The sequence below is a fragment of the Cyclopterus lumpus genome, chromosome 10, assembly GCF_009769545.1.
Source record: "Cyclopterus lumpus isolate fCycLum1 chromosome 10, fCycLum1.pri, whole genome shotgun sequence".
Classification (NCBI taxonomy): Eukaryota; Metazoa; Chordata; class Actinopteri; order Perciformes; family Cyclopteridae; genus Cyclopterus; species Cyclopterus lumpus.
Window position 1 is genome coordinate 12,189,954 of NC_046975.1, and position 16,667 is coordinate 12,206,620.

The 16,667-nt window shown below is 41.5% G+C and overlaps 3 protein-coding genes across 4 annotated transcripts; 1 reads left to right on the plus strand and 2 right to left on the minus strand.

Annotated features, from left to right (window-relative positions):
- Positions 1–41: 41 nt before the first annotated feature.
- On the minus strand, positions 42–4,485 carry slc25a51b (solute carrier family 25 member 51b). The gene is made up of 2 exons (XM_034542783.1): positions 4,340–4,485; positions 42–2,682 (listed from the first exon to the last, which is right to left on the minus strand). The coding sequence occupies exon 2, from the start codon at positions 2,605–2,607 to the stop codon at positions 1,672–1,674; it is 936 nt and encodes a 311-aa protein (XP_034398674.1). The 5' UTR covers positions 2,608–2,682; positions 4,340–4,485; the 3' UTR covers positions 42–1,671.
- A 9-nt stretch (positions 4,486–4,494) lies between these two features.
- On the plus strand, positions 4,495–11,562 carry ints10 (integrator complex subunit 10). Of its 2 annotated transcripts, XM_034542780.1 has the most exons (18): positions 4,495–5,209; positions 5,306–5,373; positions 5,469–5,572; positions 5,709–5,848; positions 5,931–6,012; positions 6,080–6,220; positions 6,364–6,538; positions 6,947–7,116; positions 7,228–7,367; positions 7,511–7,664; positions 7,850–7,932; positions 8,301–8,456; positions 9,237–9,345; positions 9,624–9,703; positions 9,786–9,948; positions 10,088–10,181; positions 10,417–10,485; positions 10,975–11,562. In XM_034542780.1, exons 1-18 carry the CDS (start codon positions 5,081–5,083, stop codon positions 11,129–11,131), a joined length of 2,214 nt encoding a protein of 737 aa, XP_034398671.1. In that variant the 5' UTR covers positions 4,495–5,080; the 3' UTR covers positions 11,132–11,562. The 2 variants fall into 2 exon arrangements, with proteins under 2 accessions (XP_034398671.1, XP_034398672.1); XM_034542781.1 differs by lacking the exon at positions 10,417–10,485.
- Positions 11,479–15,807, minus strand: tlr1 (toll-like receptor 1). Its single transcript, XM_034542779.1, has 2 exons — positions 15,562–15,807; positions 11,479–14,163 (listed from the first exon to the last, which is right to left on the minus strand). Exon 2 carries the CDS (start codon positions 14,154–14,156, stop codon positions 11,760–11,762), a length of 2,397 nt encoding a protein of 798 aa, XP_034398670.1. The 5' UTR covers positions 14,157–14,163; positions 15,562–15,807; the 3' UTR covers positions 11,479–11,759.
- Positions 15,808–16,667: the final 860 nt, after the last annotated feature.

The window sequence follows — 16,667 nt, forward strand, 5'->3', positions numbered from 1 at the left end:
CCTTAAACACCCACATAACAGACGTATTAACTGTCGATAGATAGATTGATTTGGAAGCATTTAATTTGGTTGCAATTATCCATTTGACATTTTCATAGGGATTTGGAGACTGGTGCTCAGAAAAACTGGAAGATATGAACAGCATTATTTAATGTAAGCGAGGGTGTCCCACTTTCAACACCTAATTTCCTTCTTACTTACAAAAAAGAAACCCTGGAAGATCCTGAAAAGATGCTCAGGAAACATCACGTGGTGGACAACCAAAATGAGAAGAATTAGAGAAATAGGCCAAGTGAGATATATACATGGCAGCTTGAGCTTTTTGTGCCACTGAACATTGCCCTCTGCCCCCGTCTTCTCTCAGCACTATTACTATTCAGTCTCTTTGTGTGTGTGTGTGTGTCCAGGCAGCATGCCTTTCCTCTTCGGGCTGTCGTACCCAGCAAGAGCTGCTGCGTGGTGACAGTATCTACTCAAGCTTGAAATCTGAGCCCATTATGTCAACAGATGTTACAGACAGACAGGAGAGCAAGCACAAGAGAAGGAAAGCTAAAGTGTGAGTAGAAGGAGAAATACATGTATCAAACAAGTGATATTAAAGTTCCTAAAAAGAAAACAAGCATTGAGAAGCACTTAATTGGACAGAAACAATAGCCCACAAATAAACAAATGCAGCAATGGTGCATACAATAATATCCCAAAAATAATCTTAAACAAAGAGCAAATGTTTTTTGAGGGATTATTTGTGCAACAGTCAACAATTAACATTTATTTTCTCTTTTCCAATAAATGTGGTTTACTGACATCAATGGGCACTTCTCAAATACAGAAAACTAAACAAAACTCAAATAACACATGCCAGTAGCATTTCATGAAACAAACCATGACAAATAGTGCTAGACAAGAACATCTCCAAGTGACAAAGATGAATGGTGTGAAAGAAGAAACTGAAACTGTTTGAAATAGCCAGCATGGATGAGTCTGCTAGACAGCATTTCCAAGATCGGCACTGATATTCATTTAAACTATTTCTAAAGTAGTAGCCTTCTGGTCTCATAAACAAATTGGTGGTGATGGAGCATAAAGAAAAACTAAATTTATTACACTCTCCTCTAATTTAAATAGTCAACAGTACAAAAAAGTGTTTCAGTTAAGTTGCAGAATACAGCCTCACAGAGGAAATGCTCTTGGTCAAACAAACAGACAGATGTTGTCTACAAAACACCACAGCACCCAGCACATATGAAGACACAGTTCATTCAGTAAAGTAAGCCTTGCATGAAAGTGTGGAAAAAAAACACGAGTTCAGTTTGCTCCAAAACATTTTTGAACAGAGAGCAAACAAGGCAATTTAAATTGGACCCTGGCACAAGTTTTGAATAGGCTAAAGCGTGCAGCTTATTTATAATATTTTGATCAGTAAATACTCATGGCATGAGGCAGGTGGGTTATCTCACACTGACTGTTGGCCCCCGTCAGAAGTGCAATTTCAGTGCTGTCTTTAAGTCACGGAGACTTCAGTGCCCAGAAAAATGACAGCAAGTACATCAGCTTTACTTTACAATGTATTTTCTCCTCAACAACCCGGCCCCATCCCTTCATACAGGTTTTTCCCTTTAACAGCTTTCTCTTTCTCTCTAGATCTCTATTATGTTATCTCTCATTCCCATCTTACATGAGCTTCAGCAGTAGTTCATAGGTGGCATTAATGATTCCCCAGGAGAGGAGTGAACGGTGGTAGTTAAGGTGGGCCCCTCTGAAGAGCATGGCCACACTGCCACCTCTTTCTCTCCACACTGTTAGCAGCACCTCCCTGCAAGGCTGGAAGGCTCCACCGACCTGAGACTGAGCCCGGGACTTAACCACATTTAATGGATAGAACATGATGCCAAGGGCGGCCCCCAGCAACCCCCCACACACAAAATCGTTAATCATGTGACCTGCCCGATTAGTGGCATTTGGGAGCTGCTCCTTAATGGGCCCGCGTAGAGCGAAGAAGAGCACATTGCTAGGGCCATTACGGAGAATGATGGGTACCAGGCCGCGGTAGCACTCTCTGACACCATACTCAGTCAGAAGTGTCCGGAAGGTGTGGACTGTGTTGTTGAAGCGCCCGTGATGTCGATGGTCTTGTAGGAGAGTCTGCACACGCTCAAATGGCATCAGGATAGCTTCTGCTGTTCCTGCCAATGCTGCAGCAAAGCTACGAGTGACCAGCTCCGGCACACCGCTGCCATCGGCACAGTCTAGTAAGACCCTTGAGAAGTCCTCGTACAGGCCAAACATGATGGCGACTGTAGTGCTCTTCTGGAGCAGCGGGGGCAGCAGGCCCCGGTAAAGTTTCCTCAGCCCATCCCTCTGGAGCTGCCGCACCGCCTCAGTGGCCAACACGCCGTGCAGTTGCTGGCGGAACAGCACTTTCTGGAGGGGAAAAGTCACCATGATGTTGGTGAAAGCTGCAATGGAGCCGCACACATAGTGCTTCCTTCGAGTACCCAGCATGTCACTCAGAGCTCCAGCAGGCAGCAGGGAGCGGCCTCCTTTAGTCAGGGCAGCCTGAGGCTGAGGTGTTCGGGGTGACTCAGAGTCCATGGTGCCAACAGCCATGGGAGGCTTAGTGCTCCACAGCCTGTTACTCCTGCATCACATCCGCACCGCCCTCTTTTGTAAATGACACACCCTCTGAAAGAAAGAGGACATAATCCTGATTATCTTTTTACAATTATTTGTGTGGCTTGTGTATGGAAGGACCTCCAGACACAATGAAAATAGGGTCATTGTACACACAAGTCAAAATTTAGGAAAATAACAAATGGGATTCAATTGGGGCTCAATTAAGAGAACATGACAAAGGTTACAAATTAAACCAACATGAATAGAGATATATTCCCCTCCCAAATTGATTTAACACATATTTGACAAATCCCTAACATTCACTTTGCTATATAGCTATATATGCTATATTTGGCCTTAAACAGATTGAACTGTTGTTAATTTGTACAACCAGACTGCCCCAACTTGCCACAGATAAAGGTTTAATACACAACTTGATGAATTTAAAAAAATGTTGGTTTAGTAATGGGGCAGGAGAGAACAATAATGAATGGCAGAAGAGGACACTATCTGTTCATTTTATGTAATTACATATATTATGTAAAGTCAACTTTAACATAATATATAATCTAGTTTCCCATTTTTATTAATGAGAAGTTAGTGGCACAACCCACCACAAACAATAGTATTAAAAAATATACTCAAATGAAAGCAATATCCTCTAAATACCTGTATCACAGAACGTTGTCTAGGAGTTTTCTAAATGTAGACCAAGGAGGGGAAATTGGTTGTAAGGTCATTAGAGGTCACACCAAGTCAACTAAAATATCACTCCAGAAATACTAACACACAGTTTCAGGCCAGTGTGAGAAACCACACTGCCACATGGCTACTGCCCTCTGAGAGCATGTTATGTAATTTAGAAGTTCCCCAGGTTTACAGTACATTTGTTCAAGCGTTTTAGTTTTGAAGTGTCCCTTTAGTTCTATGTTGTAAGACTTTACACAATTACTTCCATGACATTTCACAGGAAACTACTGAACTAGACTGCATTTACCTGATGCATGCAACACATACACAACAGTTTATTGGATTAGATTTAAAAAATCTGAATGAATTACTTGTTGTACTTTCGTTAATTAAGTAAACTTTTATGCTGATGGTTCTGGACTTTAATTTTGCAGAGTCAAAAATGTAAAAAGCAACCAAATCACGATCACGATAGTTGCACTATATCAACAGATTTTAGCACGATTACGTAATTATATGATAATTTTCCACAACTAAATCTTACGCGAGACACGCCCTCTGTGTACCGCTTCCTGTTAACTGGCTTGTCACGTAATGCCTGTTGTCCTAGCATGCTCTCTGTCAGTGGGCTGACACGGACAAAGGCCTAACACCATTTAACGGACACAAAGCAATACTACTTAAGTTACTGTAGGAGTAGCTGGGTCAAAAACAACAAACAATCGACGGGCGAGCACGTTAGCCACACCCGGTTGTTTAATTAACTTAGCCAGCTCAACATTGCTCGTGAATGGGCCTCGTCGGCTGTGTTAGAAATACTCATTCAGATGTTTAAGGAAAAGAGAAAACACGAGAACAGGGTCAGCTATAATGGATGCTTGTTACAGCAAAACACATGTAACGCTAAGCCTAGCATGCTAAGTGTCGAGCACGATCCGACTAAACGGACAAGCGTTGGTTAATGATTGGTTGGAGACTTCGTTGACAGCGACTGGGTGTCAACAGGCAAACGAGCGGCTCATTATTCAGTCTTTACCTGCCGTTTACGCCAGACGCTGTCCTGTCCCTGAACAGGTCGAGGGCTGGAATTTTTTGCAAGGTAATTGGGCCACAGTTGTAGGTCGTATCTCAGCCCGAGCAGTAGCAGGTGACTGAAGCAAAACGCATTCTAGCGCATGCGTACTACTGAAGACCTGAGAGCATATGGATGGTCTTAGAGCTCAGTTGTCCTTTGCACTATTAACGTCAGTTAATTGTGTTGTACAATAGTGGATCGTTTTAGCTGGTATATTATGTACAACATATTTTGATTAAAACTATAAAACGCTTAAACGAAGGTTTTCTTCGCGTTGTTTTGTTTCGTCGTAAAGCAGGGTGTAGCGACATTTTTACGACAATGACGTGACGTCATTATCGTAACGTCGAAGACAGTGTCGGTAAATAAAGGTTTAGCTTTGACTGGTAATTTCAAAACGTTTTTTGTTGTCCTTTTTTTCTTCTTAATATCTACGGTTATTACATGTATACGAGCTATTTGAATAACGGGACTGTTGAACCAAAGATGTCAGGTTGTAGGCAGCTATGTTGCTAGCTGTATTCTTACATTTTGCACAGATCAGCTCTCTTTAGCTCAACGCTAACGTTGGCTAACGTTAACTGTTACAGCGTGCACTTCACATTTATGTTGTTGTGAGACATCTTTTGCACTAAACTGTTTTCTGAGCTGCGCGTGAGTTCAACTTGTCGCCTTCGCCACTGAAAGCTAGTCGCATGTGAAATGTCAGCGCAAAAAGATTGCGAGTTTTTGGTGAAGAGAGCCCGTGACCTGGTCTCCGATGATCCGTGTGCAGCCAAAGCCTGGCTCATAACAGCCAGAACCCTTTACCCTGCAGATTTCAACATACAGGTAACATTAAGCTTTTGTATCAGCTGCTAATAGTCAAACACGTGTTTGAAGTGTGCGGATCCTCTGTTCTAAGTTAATTGGTTGACATCTTCACAGTATGAAATGTACATCATTGAACGCAATGCAGAGAGGACGGCTTCTGCAGGGAGACTGCTGTACGACATGTGAGTTACAGTGTACGCTATGTAGTACAAGGGTTAATGTCGGGGGCCCTTTACTGACTGACCTAACAGATGCTAATCATTTGTCCATTCTTTAGGTTTATTAACTTTCCAGATCAGACCATTGTTTGGCGAGAGATCAGTGTCATCACAGCTGCACTTCGCAGTGATTCTCAGGACAAACATGCACAGTTTCTACGAGGTGAGAAGAGTTTAACTCACTATCAGGAGTGTGGCTATGAAGTGTGGGGTACAGTGTTTGTTTTGAAATCTTAAGTGTCTATTTTTTATATATATATATATATATGTGTGTGTGTGTGTGTGTTTATCTCCCTCAGGGCTTTTTGAGACGCTACCCGGCCGTGTGCAGTGTGAGATGCTACTGAAAGCCACAGAACAATGTTTCAACACGTTGGAGAAGGCAGAGATGCTGCTCCTTCTTCTTAAGCGCTTTCCTGAGTCTGTGGTTCAACACGGAGTATGTAATAATAACACAGCCCTGATGTGTTGACATTTGAACCTAGACTAAATGGTCACTGCTAACTTTCTGCTGTGTTTAGGTCAATCTAGGAGAAAAATTGTTAGAGGCGGAGGCATCAGATAATGTGGAGACTCCTGTCAACTGCTTCAGAAAACTTTTTGGTGAGTAAAACACTCACATTAAAACTTGCAAAAAAACCAGACTTTTTATTATTCCTCGTTATTACAGTGTGTGATGTCCTTCCTTTGGTCATAAACAACATGGACATGCGCTTGCCGGCCAGCCTGATGCAGAAGTACATGCTGAAAGCAGCTGAATTCTACATCGGCTATGTTACCCGTGGACCCTCACCTGATGTACAGATACAGGGTAAAGCAGCACTGTGTTGATGTTGCTCTTTCATTTGCTCTTTGTTGCTCAAGGTTTCTTGTCCTATCGTAGGGATATCTCCATATTCTTTCTGTTCATTGCGTGTCTTGACATTTTGCTGCTCCTCTTGTTATTTGTTTCAGGCTCTCAAGAAGGTGGGTCTCTGAAGTCCCCCACTGTGTCCCGTGGCTCTCAGCGTTATGTGATTGACGGTCTGTCTGAAAAATCGTCAGTGGTAACAGAACCTTGGGAGAGGCTATTGGATATCCTCAGTGTGGTTGGAGCACGCTGCGAGTGGCAGGGAGACAAGGGACAGAGGTAGTCTATCTGACTCATGTCACTCAGATTCAACGTTGGTAATTTGGAGGCTGAGCTGTAGTGCATTTTACTGAGCAGTGTTTTTGATTTAAAGTCTACTGTCATTGATATAAATGGATTAATATATTTTGTTGAATTGATCACAATGTAGTGTAGTTGTAAATAATGTTTAATATAATGTAAAGAAAATTAATAGAGCAATTTGGTGTAACAATTGTATGTTCAGATGATGGTTTCATCATTTAAGAGGTCTGTAAAAGTGAGAGGCATCGGAAAGAGATTGTTTTCATCACATGCAATACTTACAGATGTTATACACATTTATATATGAGTAGCATTGGCCTTTTAAATGTGAGTATAAATGTTCTTAAAGGGGGTATTTCTTTTTTTGCGTACCTTATGCTCTAGGGGTTATGTGGACATGCTGCAGAGAGTCAAGGAGCTGTGTCGCTACCTGCCTGGTCTGGAAGGAGACACATGGTCCCGCTGCTGCAGTCAAGTGGTCATCTGTGCTGCGCTCGTTCTCTTTCGCAGCGCCTTCCTCTATGTCTCAGCTGTGCAGCCTGCACTGTTCCAAGGTTGGCCTCCATCTTTGCTTGTTAATTTAACTTGAGTTCTTCTGGATTTGCATCTCTGCTGTCTTTTCAATGAAAGGTAAAACGATCAAAAGATGGGTTTGTGTTTGGCAGGTTTGAATGCGTTGAGCTCGGGGCCGTGGATCCTTGTAGAGGATTTGAGCTTGGTGTATAATGATGTGGAAGTGGAAAGGGGAGCATTGAAACACGCACATAAGAAACGCAAACTGGCAGATGGGAGAGAGAAGACAATGGTGAGGACAGATCAGAAATAATAAAGTGTTTCTAGTCACGAAACACTGTGCAAGGTTGTGCTTTATGTGTTAAGAAGATGACTAGTGTGTTTCCGTTCTATGGGCTTATTTTTTGGTTACCCTGTGTGTGCGTGTCGTTGTAGAGCTCAGATGATGAGGAAGGGTTGGGAAAAGGTCGCGGTCGACACATTTTGGTGAACAAGACTGAGATGCCCAGCTGGTCAGAGACTCTGGAGAGTTTTCGCACAGCAAGGGAAAGCTGGGACCTTCTTCACTCCCATGATGGCCTGGAAACTGGTGAGCCCCTCTTCTGTTCATGTGTGTTTTTGTTTTCAGTCACTCCAACACAATATCATACATTGAGAACCACAACAGCTGCAGTTGTATTATTATGCCTTATAAATGTTTTCCCTATAAAACTGTCTTTAATTCCTCTTTAAAGAGAAAAGGCGTAATAATTTGTTTTTGGAACATTTTAACAGAGTTTAAGAAGATCTATGCCTCTTGGAAGACGGACAGCTGGCTGTGGTTCAGAATATTCCTCACCGACACAATCATATACCAGGCAAGCAACAATTATGATGATTTTTTTATTTGTTTGTGACAAGGTACATGCTGCTTTTTTTTAATTGTTATTCATATTTTTATATATTATTATATTTAATCAGTTTGTACTGGATTTAATTTAACTATTGATCTGTGAGGACATAGCATAGACAAGATATACATAAATACATATCTATTAATGTATACACTATTTAAAGAATGGGTCAAATAGAGGTTATGGAACGACTAATGGCAACACATGGATTGAACTGACTTAATGGTATTGATTAAATATATAGTTTTACTAATTGGGAAATGTTTATAAATGTTAAAATAAATCTCTTTCCATGTGCCTCATTAGTTGTTTGTGTGTGTGTGTCTCTCCAGGGACAGTACCGTAAGGCCCTCTCCAGCCTGCACCAGATGGCTGCGGTGCAGCAGCCTCAGCCTGGACAGCAGAGCCCCTCAGGGCAGGCCAGTCTGGAGCACCACAGGGCCCTCATACAGCAGGCGTCCTGCCACTACGCACTGGGAGAGTATAGGGTACACACACACACACACACACACACACACACACACACACACATGTTTTTGCCTTATTTCATCGTTTGGTCCATTTCTTTCATATTGTGAATACATAACTGGCCCAAATATATTGTGTTGTACTATTGGATTAAGCAGTAATTGTTGTACTCTTCCTATTCAAATTGATTTACAGTCTGTTATGTAATGCCACTAGTGTAGATATCTGTTGTTCTAATCTTGTTCATACTGATGTCTATATTGCGCTGAAATGTACAAAGGTGGTTGTTTTGCTTTTATTATTCTAACCTCTGCTGAAGTTGGTGTTATTATACAAAATATAATCGTGTGTGGGCCATGCTCCAAGAATAAATCCATAACTCCATCTAGCCTGGAGGTGGCATCATAGTTAATTAAATTTTTTAGACCCACCCAACGGCAGCAGAGTTCACATTTCAGATGTTCAGACATGTATACTGATCAATTTAACCATTCTCTAACTGATGTGTGTTTAATTTGCCCCAACGCTTCTATGTTTATTACAGGCAAAGTGTTATTATGTAGCATTATTTGACATGCATACCTAAATTATCTATAAAATTCTCTAGATATAAAAACTTGTGTATGGTCACCAATAATTTTCAGAACAGGTTTTTGCCCAGCAAAAAGATATCCATAGCACATGGACAACATGTGCTTACAGCAGAATTTAGAGTACAAGTGACAAAATAAGCATTTTGTGTAATAGCCTTGCCCTGTTCAGACATATGATGCATGTGTTGTACCGGGTGTGCTAATCAGATGGCCTGTGAGAAGCTGCTTGATGTCGTCGGGGGTCTGATGGCCCCGAGCCAGGAACCAAATAAGAATCCAGAGGATCAAAGTCGAGTCAAGACCAAAATGAGGAAAGGTAAACACTTCCTGCTTCCTGATGCCCACCTGTGAAGCGCTTTGAACTCTATGTAGAATTGACATCTAATATACATCTTTTGTAGAACAAAATGGTTTAATATCTTTGACAAAGATGTTGGCATTGTGTGCGTCTGTATGTTGAGAGATTGTTATGACCATTAACTCATTAAAACAAGGAAACTACTGGTGTCCCTCGATACAAAAATCATATAAATTGAGAAATATATAACTGTTGTGTCAGAATGTTATGCAGTGACTTATTTTTGTCATATCTAGGTAATGACCTGAGATTGCTTCCCTGCACCAGCAAAGCTGTGTTACCGTTCTGTCTCCAGCTGATGTTTGCCTGCTTCAAGGTACTTAAACTAGTTTTCAAGACTATTAAGTTATTAAACCTAGCATAACCCACTTTGTCCTTTTCTCATTTTGTGCAATCAGCTCCGTGCCTTCACGGACAGCCGTGACGACCTGTCCCTCGGTCACGTGGTGGTGCTCCTGCAGCACGACTGGCCGCAGGGTGAGATGCTGTTTTTAAAGGCATTGGAAAAGATCTGTCAGCAAGGCAGTTTCCAGTATGAGAATTTCTTCAACTATGTCACCAGTATCCTTTTTTGTAACTCCCACAAGCCTGACGGCAAGGGATTGACAAATAATGTGTAGAGACAAATTCCTTTGTGGTTACCGTGTCTGTGTTTTCTTATCTTGGATGTTAGTTTCCATAAGCTCATGACTTTTGTCAGACATTGACATGTTGGAGGAGTTTGCTTACCTGCGTACTACAGAAGGCGGCAGGATTCAACTGGAGCTCCTGCCCAATCAGGGAATACTGATCAAGTAAGCACGACCCATTCAGAAACGTTTTAGTCGCATCGTGACTCTGGCACACCCGTTCTGTTGCTGTTTTAAAGAGTGATATTGATTGACGATCTAAGTAGACGGCCTGTGGGTAAAAAATGAGGTTGTAAAGAAAATGCTGTTAAATAAAACTACTCTATTGATTGCTGTAGAAGTTAAGACGCTTAAATGCACCCTCACTGACTGAGAGTTGTTGAATGTTGCTGTCCTTCAGGAACCCTAGTCCCGCCCTGGGGGTGGAGTTAAATACCCTTCTGCTACAAGGGGTGCAGACGATGGACAGGTACCCCAGGCCCCCTCCTCCCACAGTTCCATCCCTCCCCCACACCAGTCACCCTCCCTTCATTCCCAACTTCAAGGCTTGTCATCCCTCCAGTTTTGATTTGGGCCTGTCATTTTACATCCAGAATTAGTTTGATTTCCTGTTTGCGTTTGTTTATTTGAGCCATTGCTCGTCTTTTTGTGATCATCACTGTTGTTGTTGTTCTTCTTCTTTGAGGATGATGTTGGTCTTGTTGTGCAGTCAATTTAGATTTTTGCCTTTTTCATAACACTTGAGCTCATTTCATTTGTAAACATGTTTTATGTGTTTTAAAATTTTTTTATTTATGATGATGAAACTTTTGTTGTGCGATCTTGAATGGTTGATTTATTTAAGGAAAAAGTATGCCTTTTCTGTGATTTTGTCTTTACTGCAAATTATGTCATAATACATCTCTGACTATGTATGTTTGTGTTCATTTAATTTTTTAGCATTTTATTTTATTTTCAGACACCACACCGTGACTCGTGGGATCACCAAGGGAGTGAAGGAAGATTTCCGTCTGGCCATGGAGAGGCAGGTGTCGCGTTGTGGAGAGAACCTGTACAGTGTGCTTCACCGTTTCTGCATCAACGAGAAAATCATCATCATCCAGTCTCTTCCTTGACACCTCGCCTGTGACTTTTGAACCTTTTTTTATAGTTGATATTTCAGGCACTGTTTTAATGCAGCTGGACTGGCTTCATGACTCCAACACAGGGCAAATTTCTCTCTCTCTCTCTCGTCTTCATCATCCATCTATGAACTCTTAAGAAAATATTAAGTCTCCTTGCCTTAAAAGTGAATCCCTCTTTTCAGAGAGTTGGTGAGAATACTGGGTTTCTGGATATACAGTGATCATGCAATTAACATAGTATGTGTGTAGTTTACTTGTCAACATGTGCACAACCACATTTTAAGTGGTTTAATTCTCGTGTGACATTTGTGGAAGTCAGTTATGACAAAAGCATTTTTGATATTCTGAAGTCAAGTTTATTGTTTTTGTTACAAACTTGAAGCGTTTATATAAATGTTTCCATTAAATGTCCTTTCAATGTTTTAATGAATTGCTAAATGATTTATATCTTACACGCTTACAATAAGTCAGTTTATCTTCAGCTCATTGTACAAGATTGAATACTGGAAAATGTTCACTTCTTTTTCACTCCAGAGCATCCACGTTTTTACTTCTGTTCCCTATTTCACTTCAGACCAATTCACACATCCTCTTCACACTTACTTTCAGCCTTCCAAACTCACTCTAGTTCTGTCACTGGTGCATTTGGCAGGTCTGCCTGTAGCGCAGCCCTGAGATTAGCCCAAAACAGCCTGTGTTTGGCCCTGTCCTGAGGCCACTCCAAGTATGTGTGCCGGCCCATCATGGACTTCAGCTGGTAGTACTTGGATGGGATCAGGTATTGAGGCAGAGGCTCGAGCAGTACCAGCACAATGCTGTCTGTGCCCCAAGCAAGGCGTTGGTGGCTGGCAAAGTACAGCTCATAATGGCACCACTCGCTCTTGACGAAGTGAGCAGAAAGCACAAACACGGAGCGTCGGCTCTTCTCCACACAGGCGATTATGTTCTCAATTATTGTCTTTCCCGGCACAAAGTTGTTAACATGGCAACAGATTCTGAGCCCTCCTGCGCCACCTTCCAGGTTTGGGAGGAGGGAGTTCTGCACCCAGTCCGCGTCATGCTGGCTATAGGACACAAACGCATGAAACTCGACACCCAACAGATCTTCAGGTCGAATTTGACGCATTCTGGCACGATGTTTGGCTCTGGTCCACTGCCAGATCATGCCCATATACCAGGGGACATCCAAATGATGGCACAGAGTCACAACTGCGATAATTACTATCAATGCTGGGCACAAGATGGTGGTAGCTAGGAGGCCAATATTACAGGAGACCTCTGGGATGGAGATGTCTTTCAAGGGGATGTCTCTAACAGCCTCTGGGTAAGTGCAGTAATAGTCTAATGGCCAGCTCAACAATTCAATTCCTGTCTTCTTTCCAGACTCGATGCCAAGTCTTATGAAACTCCTCAGAGCACAGGTGCAGGTGAAGGGGTTCTTGCTGACATCCATAGTTTCCAGTTTGGGGCAGCTTTCCAGCTTCTTCACAGATGGTGCATTGAGGGAATTGGACTTGAGCAGAAGCTTATTCAGAATGGGGAAGCCGTTGCATACTGGAAGGTCCTGCAGCCTGTTAGCATTTAGATTCAGACATGTAAGGTTTTCCATTTTTAAGATGGACGACGGTATCACAGAAACCTGGTTGTTCTGGAGGTCCAGTGTCTCCGTTCCTTTTGGTAGACATTTAAAAACGGAAGCTGTCAGACCATTATAAGACAGAGTAATATTGGTGATGTTTGGTGGCCAGGCACATTCTCCGAGACCATCATAAACCAGGGAGTTGATGCTGAGGTCCAGATGTTGCAGTGACTTCATGAATTGCACCCGTTTGCTCACGATCTGAAGCCTCTTGAAATTGTTGCCAAACAGAATCAATTTCCTCACATTATCCAGATTCTCACACTCAAGACTTTCTTGACCTTCCACTCTGGAGAAGATGGAGTCAGATAGGGCGCAGTTGGAGAAGTCCAGCTGGAGGATAGGACTGTGCAACTTTGGACATGTCATGTGTATCATTGAAGTCTCAACGATTGCTAAACTCTCCACCGGCATGTTGATAAAAAAGTTGTAAACGGCTTCCTGTGAAAAGAAGAAATACTTTACCACCACCCTACTGGCTGTGAAGGACTTCATTTGAGATATCTGGGTCACGTCAGTGTCTTTCTGAGGTGGTTTGTGCAAAGCCACATCAGAGACCCTCACATGAGTGACTGATGTATGCAGGACCACACTTGCAAAGTCAGTAAAGTCTTTCCAGTCGATTGATATGTTGGTGAGATAAAGATGAGATGTGAGGATTTCTACTCTCTCGCTCAACTGCTTACTCAGGTCTTTGTAGCCACCAGTCAAATCCATCAACTCCACTACAGCAAAGTGGGACAGTGCATCAGAAACCAGATAATGGTTTAATATTTGATAACTTGTGAAGGCTATCTGAAGCTTTTGAGCATGGACATCCTGCAGACTACCTGCTCTATAACCCTGTTGATTCTCCAGGGAAAGGGTAAGTATACGCAGTTTCACTTCATTAATAGTCAGGAAATCACTGGTACTGATGTTTTTTGCTCCAAGAGACAATCTCTCCAGTTTTACCAGAGATCTGAACTCACTGCCAAGTGTCATTGTGAGAAAGTTGTTGCAGACTAAATTTAGCACCAGAAGGTTCTCTGTGTGGAGCAGGTACCGCTGACCCGACAAGTTCCTCAGTCTGTTGTGGGACAGGTCTAGATCCTCCAGGAGTGGCGTGTCGAGGAACGTCTCTGGATTGATGTCCTCCAAACTATTCCATGAAACGTTGAGGAACCTCAGGAGTGTGGTGTTCTGGAAGTCTCCTCGGTGAAGTTGCTGTATGTGGTTGCATGAAAGGTCTAAAAGCTCAGCCATCTTTTGCAGGTCTCTTGGGACAGAGGAGAGGTTTCTGGAGGAGCGGTCCACAATGCTGTCAGGGGATGAAGCACTTGGCTGGAGTCCCATCAACATGGCTGCCGCCAAGAGGGCAGCGATCATAGGCCTCATTGTTAGTCTAGATGGAAGTAAGAAAAAAAACATATCATACATACACCCAGTTGCCAGTTTAATAGGTACACCTCGCTAAAACAAATGCAGTCTAGTAAAACAGCCCTGCCATAAATCTTAGGAAGGGATATAACTCGTTTTTTGTTGAAACATTTTTAGAGAAGTGTGATTCAACTTCATGGTCATTTTGGAGGATGTAGTTTGTGGTGCTGTCAATGTCGTGACACACAGGTGTGTCTGTTATTGAGTCTACCTTCAGATAAAAATAGGGTTGACAAAATAACAGAAACGAATAATAATGGACAAAATAGTCGGAGTAAACCTCTCAAAAAACGTGTCAACAATACAGAATGGTAAACCATCCTGAGTATGTAGTTGGTTTTTGTTGTTTATTTGACCTACATTGCCCTGTACTTGGTCATAACAGTGAGTCTACATTATGTTTGACTATTACCTTTGATCAGTCATAAGTTAAGGATTACTTCTGCATCCCCATGTCCACCCAACATGTAAAGATAGCAATGTATTTTAATCCATCGTCAGATTTTAAATACTGAATTGACCAAATGCATTAGTTTAGTGCAGTGGTTCTCAAATGGGGGTGCGTGGAATTTTAAAGAAATATTTCAAATTAGCATCCATTCCAAAAAATCCTTAAATAGTTATTTAATAAATATTCAATAAAATATTAGTGTAAGTTCATAAACTGAATTTCATATATTCTATATTAAATCAAACACTGATGGCACAGTGCTGTGTATTACATCTTGTTTTGCATATCTTTTGTTTTATGCATTTCTTTCTTATTTACTCGTCATTGTGTGTGCGTGCGTGTGTGTGCTAATTATTCTGCTATTTTGGCCACAGTGGCATCTCAATATAAACAGCATGTATGTAGATCGATAGATAGATACTTTATTCAATTTGTTTGAAGCAGCAGCAAACAAGGTTACAATATATACAATACAATAAAATAGCAGAGCAGGACATATTAAATTTAAGAAAATTAAATAATAAAGAAAATGAAGAAAAACATGCAAAGTACTACTGTAAGTGTATATAAAGTGAAAGCGGTGTGAGGGTTATTGACGTTGATTCAATTTGAGGAGGATCTGGCCAGAGACGATTTATTATAAAGTCTAATAGCAGTTGGTGTTCTCCTGTAACAGGAATGTTCTCCTGTATCTGTCCTTGTGACAGCGGAGCTGAAGCAGTCTGTTGGAGAACGTGCTCCGCTGTCCCTGCAGTATCCAATATGGACAATCATTTCTTCAGTGTCCTCCTCTCCACCACCTGTTCCGGAAAGTCTTGTTTGCAGCCAATAATGTCAAATAGGATCGTAAAGTTTACTTTAAATGCAAAACAATTGAACCATTACACATAGACAGAAAAAGAGTATACTTACTGAGGTCAGATGAACTTTTTTTGTTAATGGTGACTAAAAGGCAGAATGGTTCACTAACAATCAAGAGCAGTCCGATTAAAACACAATTAGCCAGCTTAAGTCTCTTGTTGTCTAATCAGCAGTTGGCTTCTTCTGTTGCTTTAGTTTTTCTGACACAACCTGACACTAAATAACCTCGCTAAGAGGATACAGAAATGGAAATGAAAGCAACTGTCATACCAATCCTGTCTTCCTCTCGTACATCCTCTTTTCACTTATTAACTGTAAAGAGCTTTTTACTGAAGGGAACAACTGTATTTATAGGGCTATTTAATGATTTAATGATTTAAATAACATCTTGTTATTTACATTATTTGGTCGACTGTGTTTAAAAGCTATATTTCTTCGGACTTTGGTTTTTAATCAAGCCTAATGTTGAGGGACTTTGTCACAAACATACCAAACTATTAACAATTGTCCTTACTATGTCAAGTGTATGTATGTCATATGTCCTACTGTGTAAGGGTGTGACATGAATGTCACATTTCTAAAGCACCTCAGTGTTATCGGGCGTCTTTTCTTCAGTATCATAGCGACCACACTGAGGTCAGTCTGGGTGGTAGATGACCATTTCAACTCGATTAACTTATCCCGCTAATGCCTTGAAGCAAAGGGTATCCTGGGCAACTGCTCTGTTGACTCTAGACAGCTATAGACACTGCCTTTAATGTGTAAGGACAAGGAAGGGGCTTTTTAGTTTTATTGTGATTGTAAGGCTTTATTAAGGGCAAGAGTGTGTACAGACAGACAGATGGACAGTCACACAAACATCCACTTCTCAACAATGTTTTTAGTCAAGCAGCACTGCTGTTTACTTTGGCCAGTGACTGTTACTCACACAGTAAGAGGAGCTAAATTGAATAAGGTGATATGAGCTAGTGTCACTGTTCTCATGATCAAATTCTGATCAAATCTTGGAAGCAGCTTCTGGCTATAAGACAAAGAGAAAAACAGCCTGTTTTTTTTTCAGTTTCAGGCTACACTAGGTTGCATTGTTCTTCCCTGTTTTTCAATAACTGTCCCCAGTATGTGTTTAACATGAGAATTCATATTGGAAACATTTGATC

Excerpts from the sequence above, each read along its gene's own strand:
- tlr1 (XM_034542779.1), bottom strand. The coding sequence starts at position 14,156 with ATGAGGCCTATGATCGCTGCCCTCTTGGCGGCAGCCATGTTGATGGGA.
- ints10 (XM_034542780.1), top strand. The coding sequence starts at position 5,081 with ATGTCAGCGCAAAAAGATTGCGAGTTTTTGGTGAAGAGAGCCCGTGAC. Across the intron at positions 7,117-7,227 it reads GCAGCCTGCACTGTTCCAAG|GTTTGAATGCGTTGAGCTCG; the intron begins GTTGGCCTCCAT and ends TGTGTTTGGCAG. Across the intron at positions 10,486-10,974 it reads GGGGTGCAGACGATGGACAG|ACACCACACCGTGACTCGTG; the intron begins GTACCCCAGGCC and ends TTTTATTTTCAG.
- slc25a51b (XM_034542783.1), bottom strand. The coding sequence starts at position 2,607 with ATGGCTGTTGGCACCATGGACTCTGAGTCACCCCGAACACCTCAGCCT.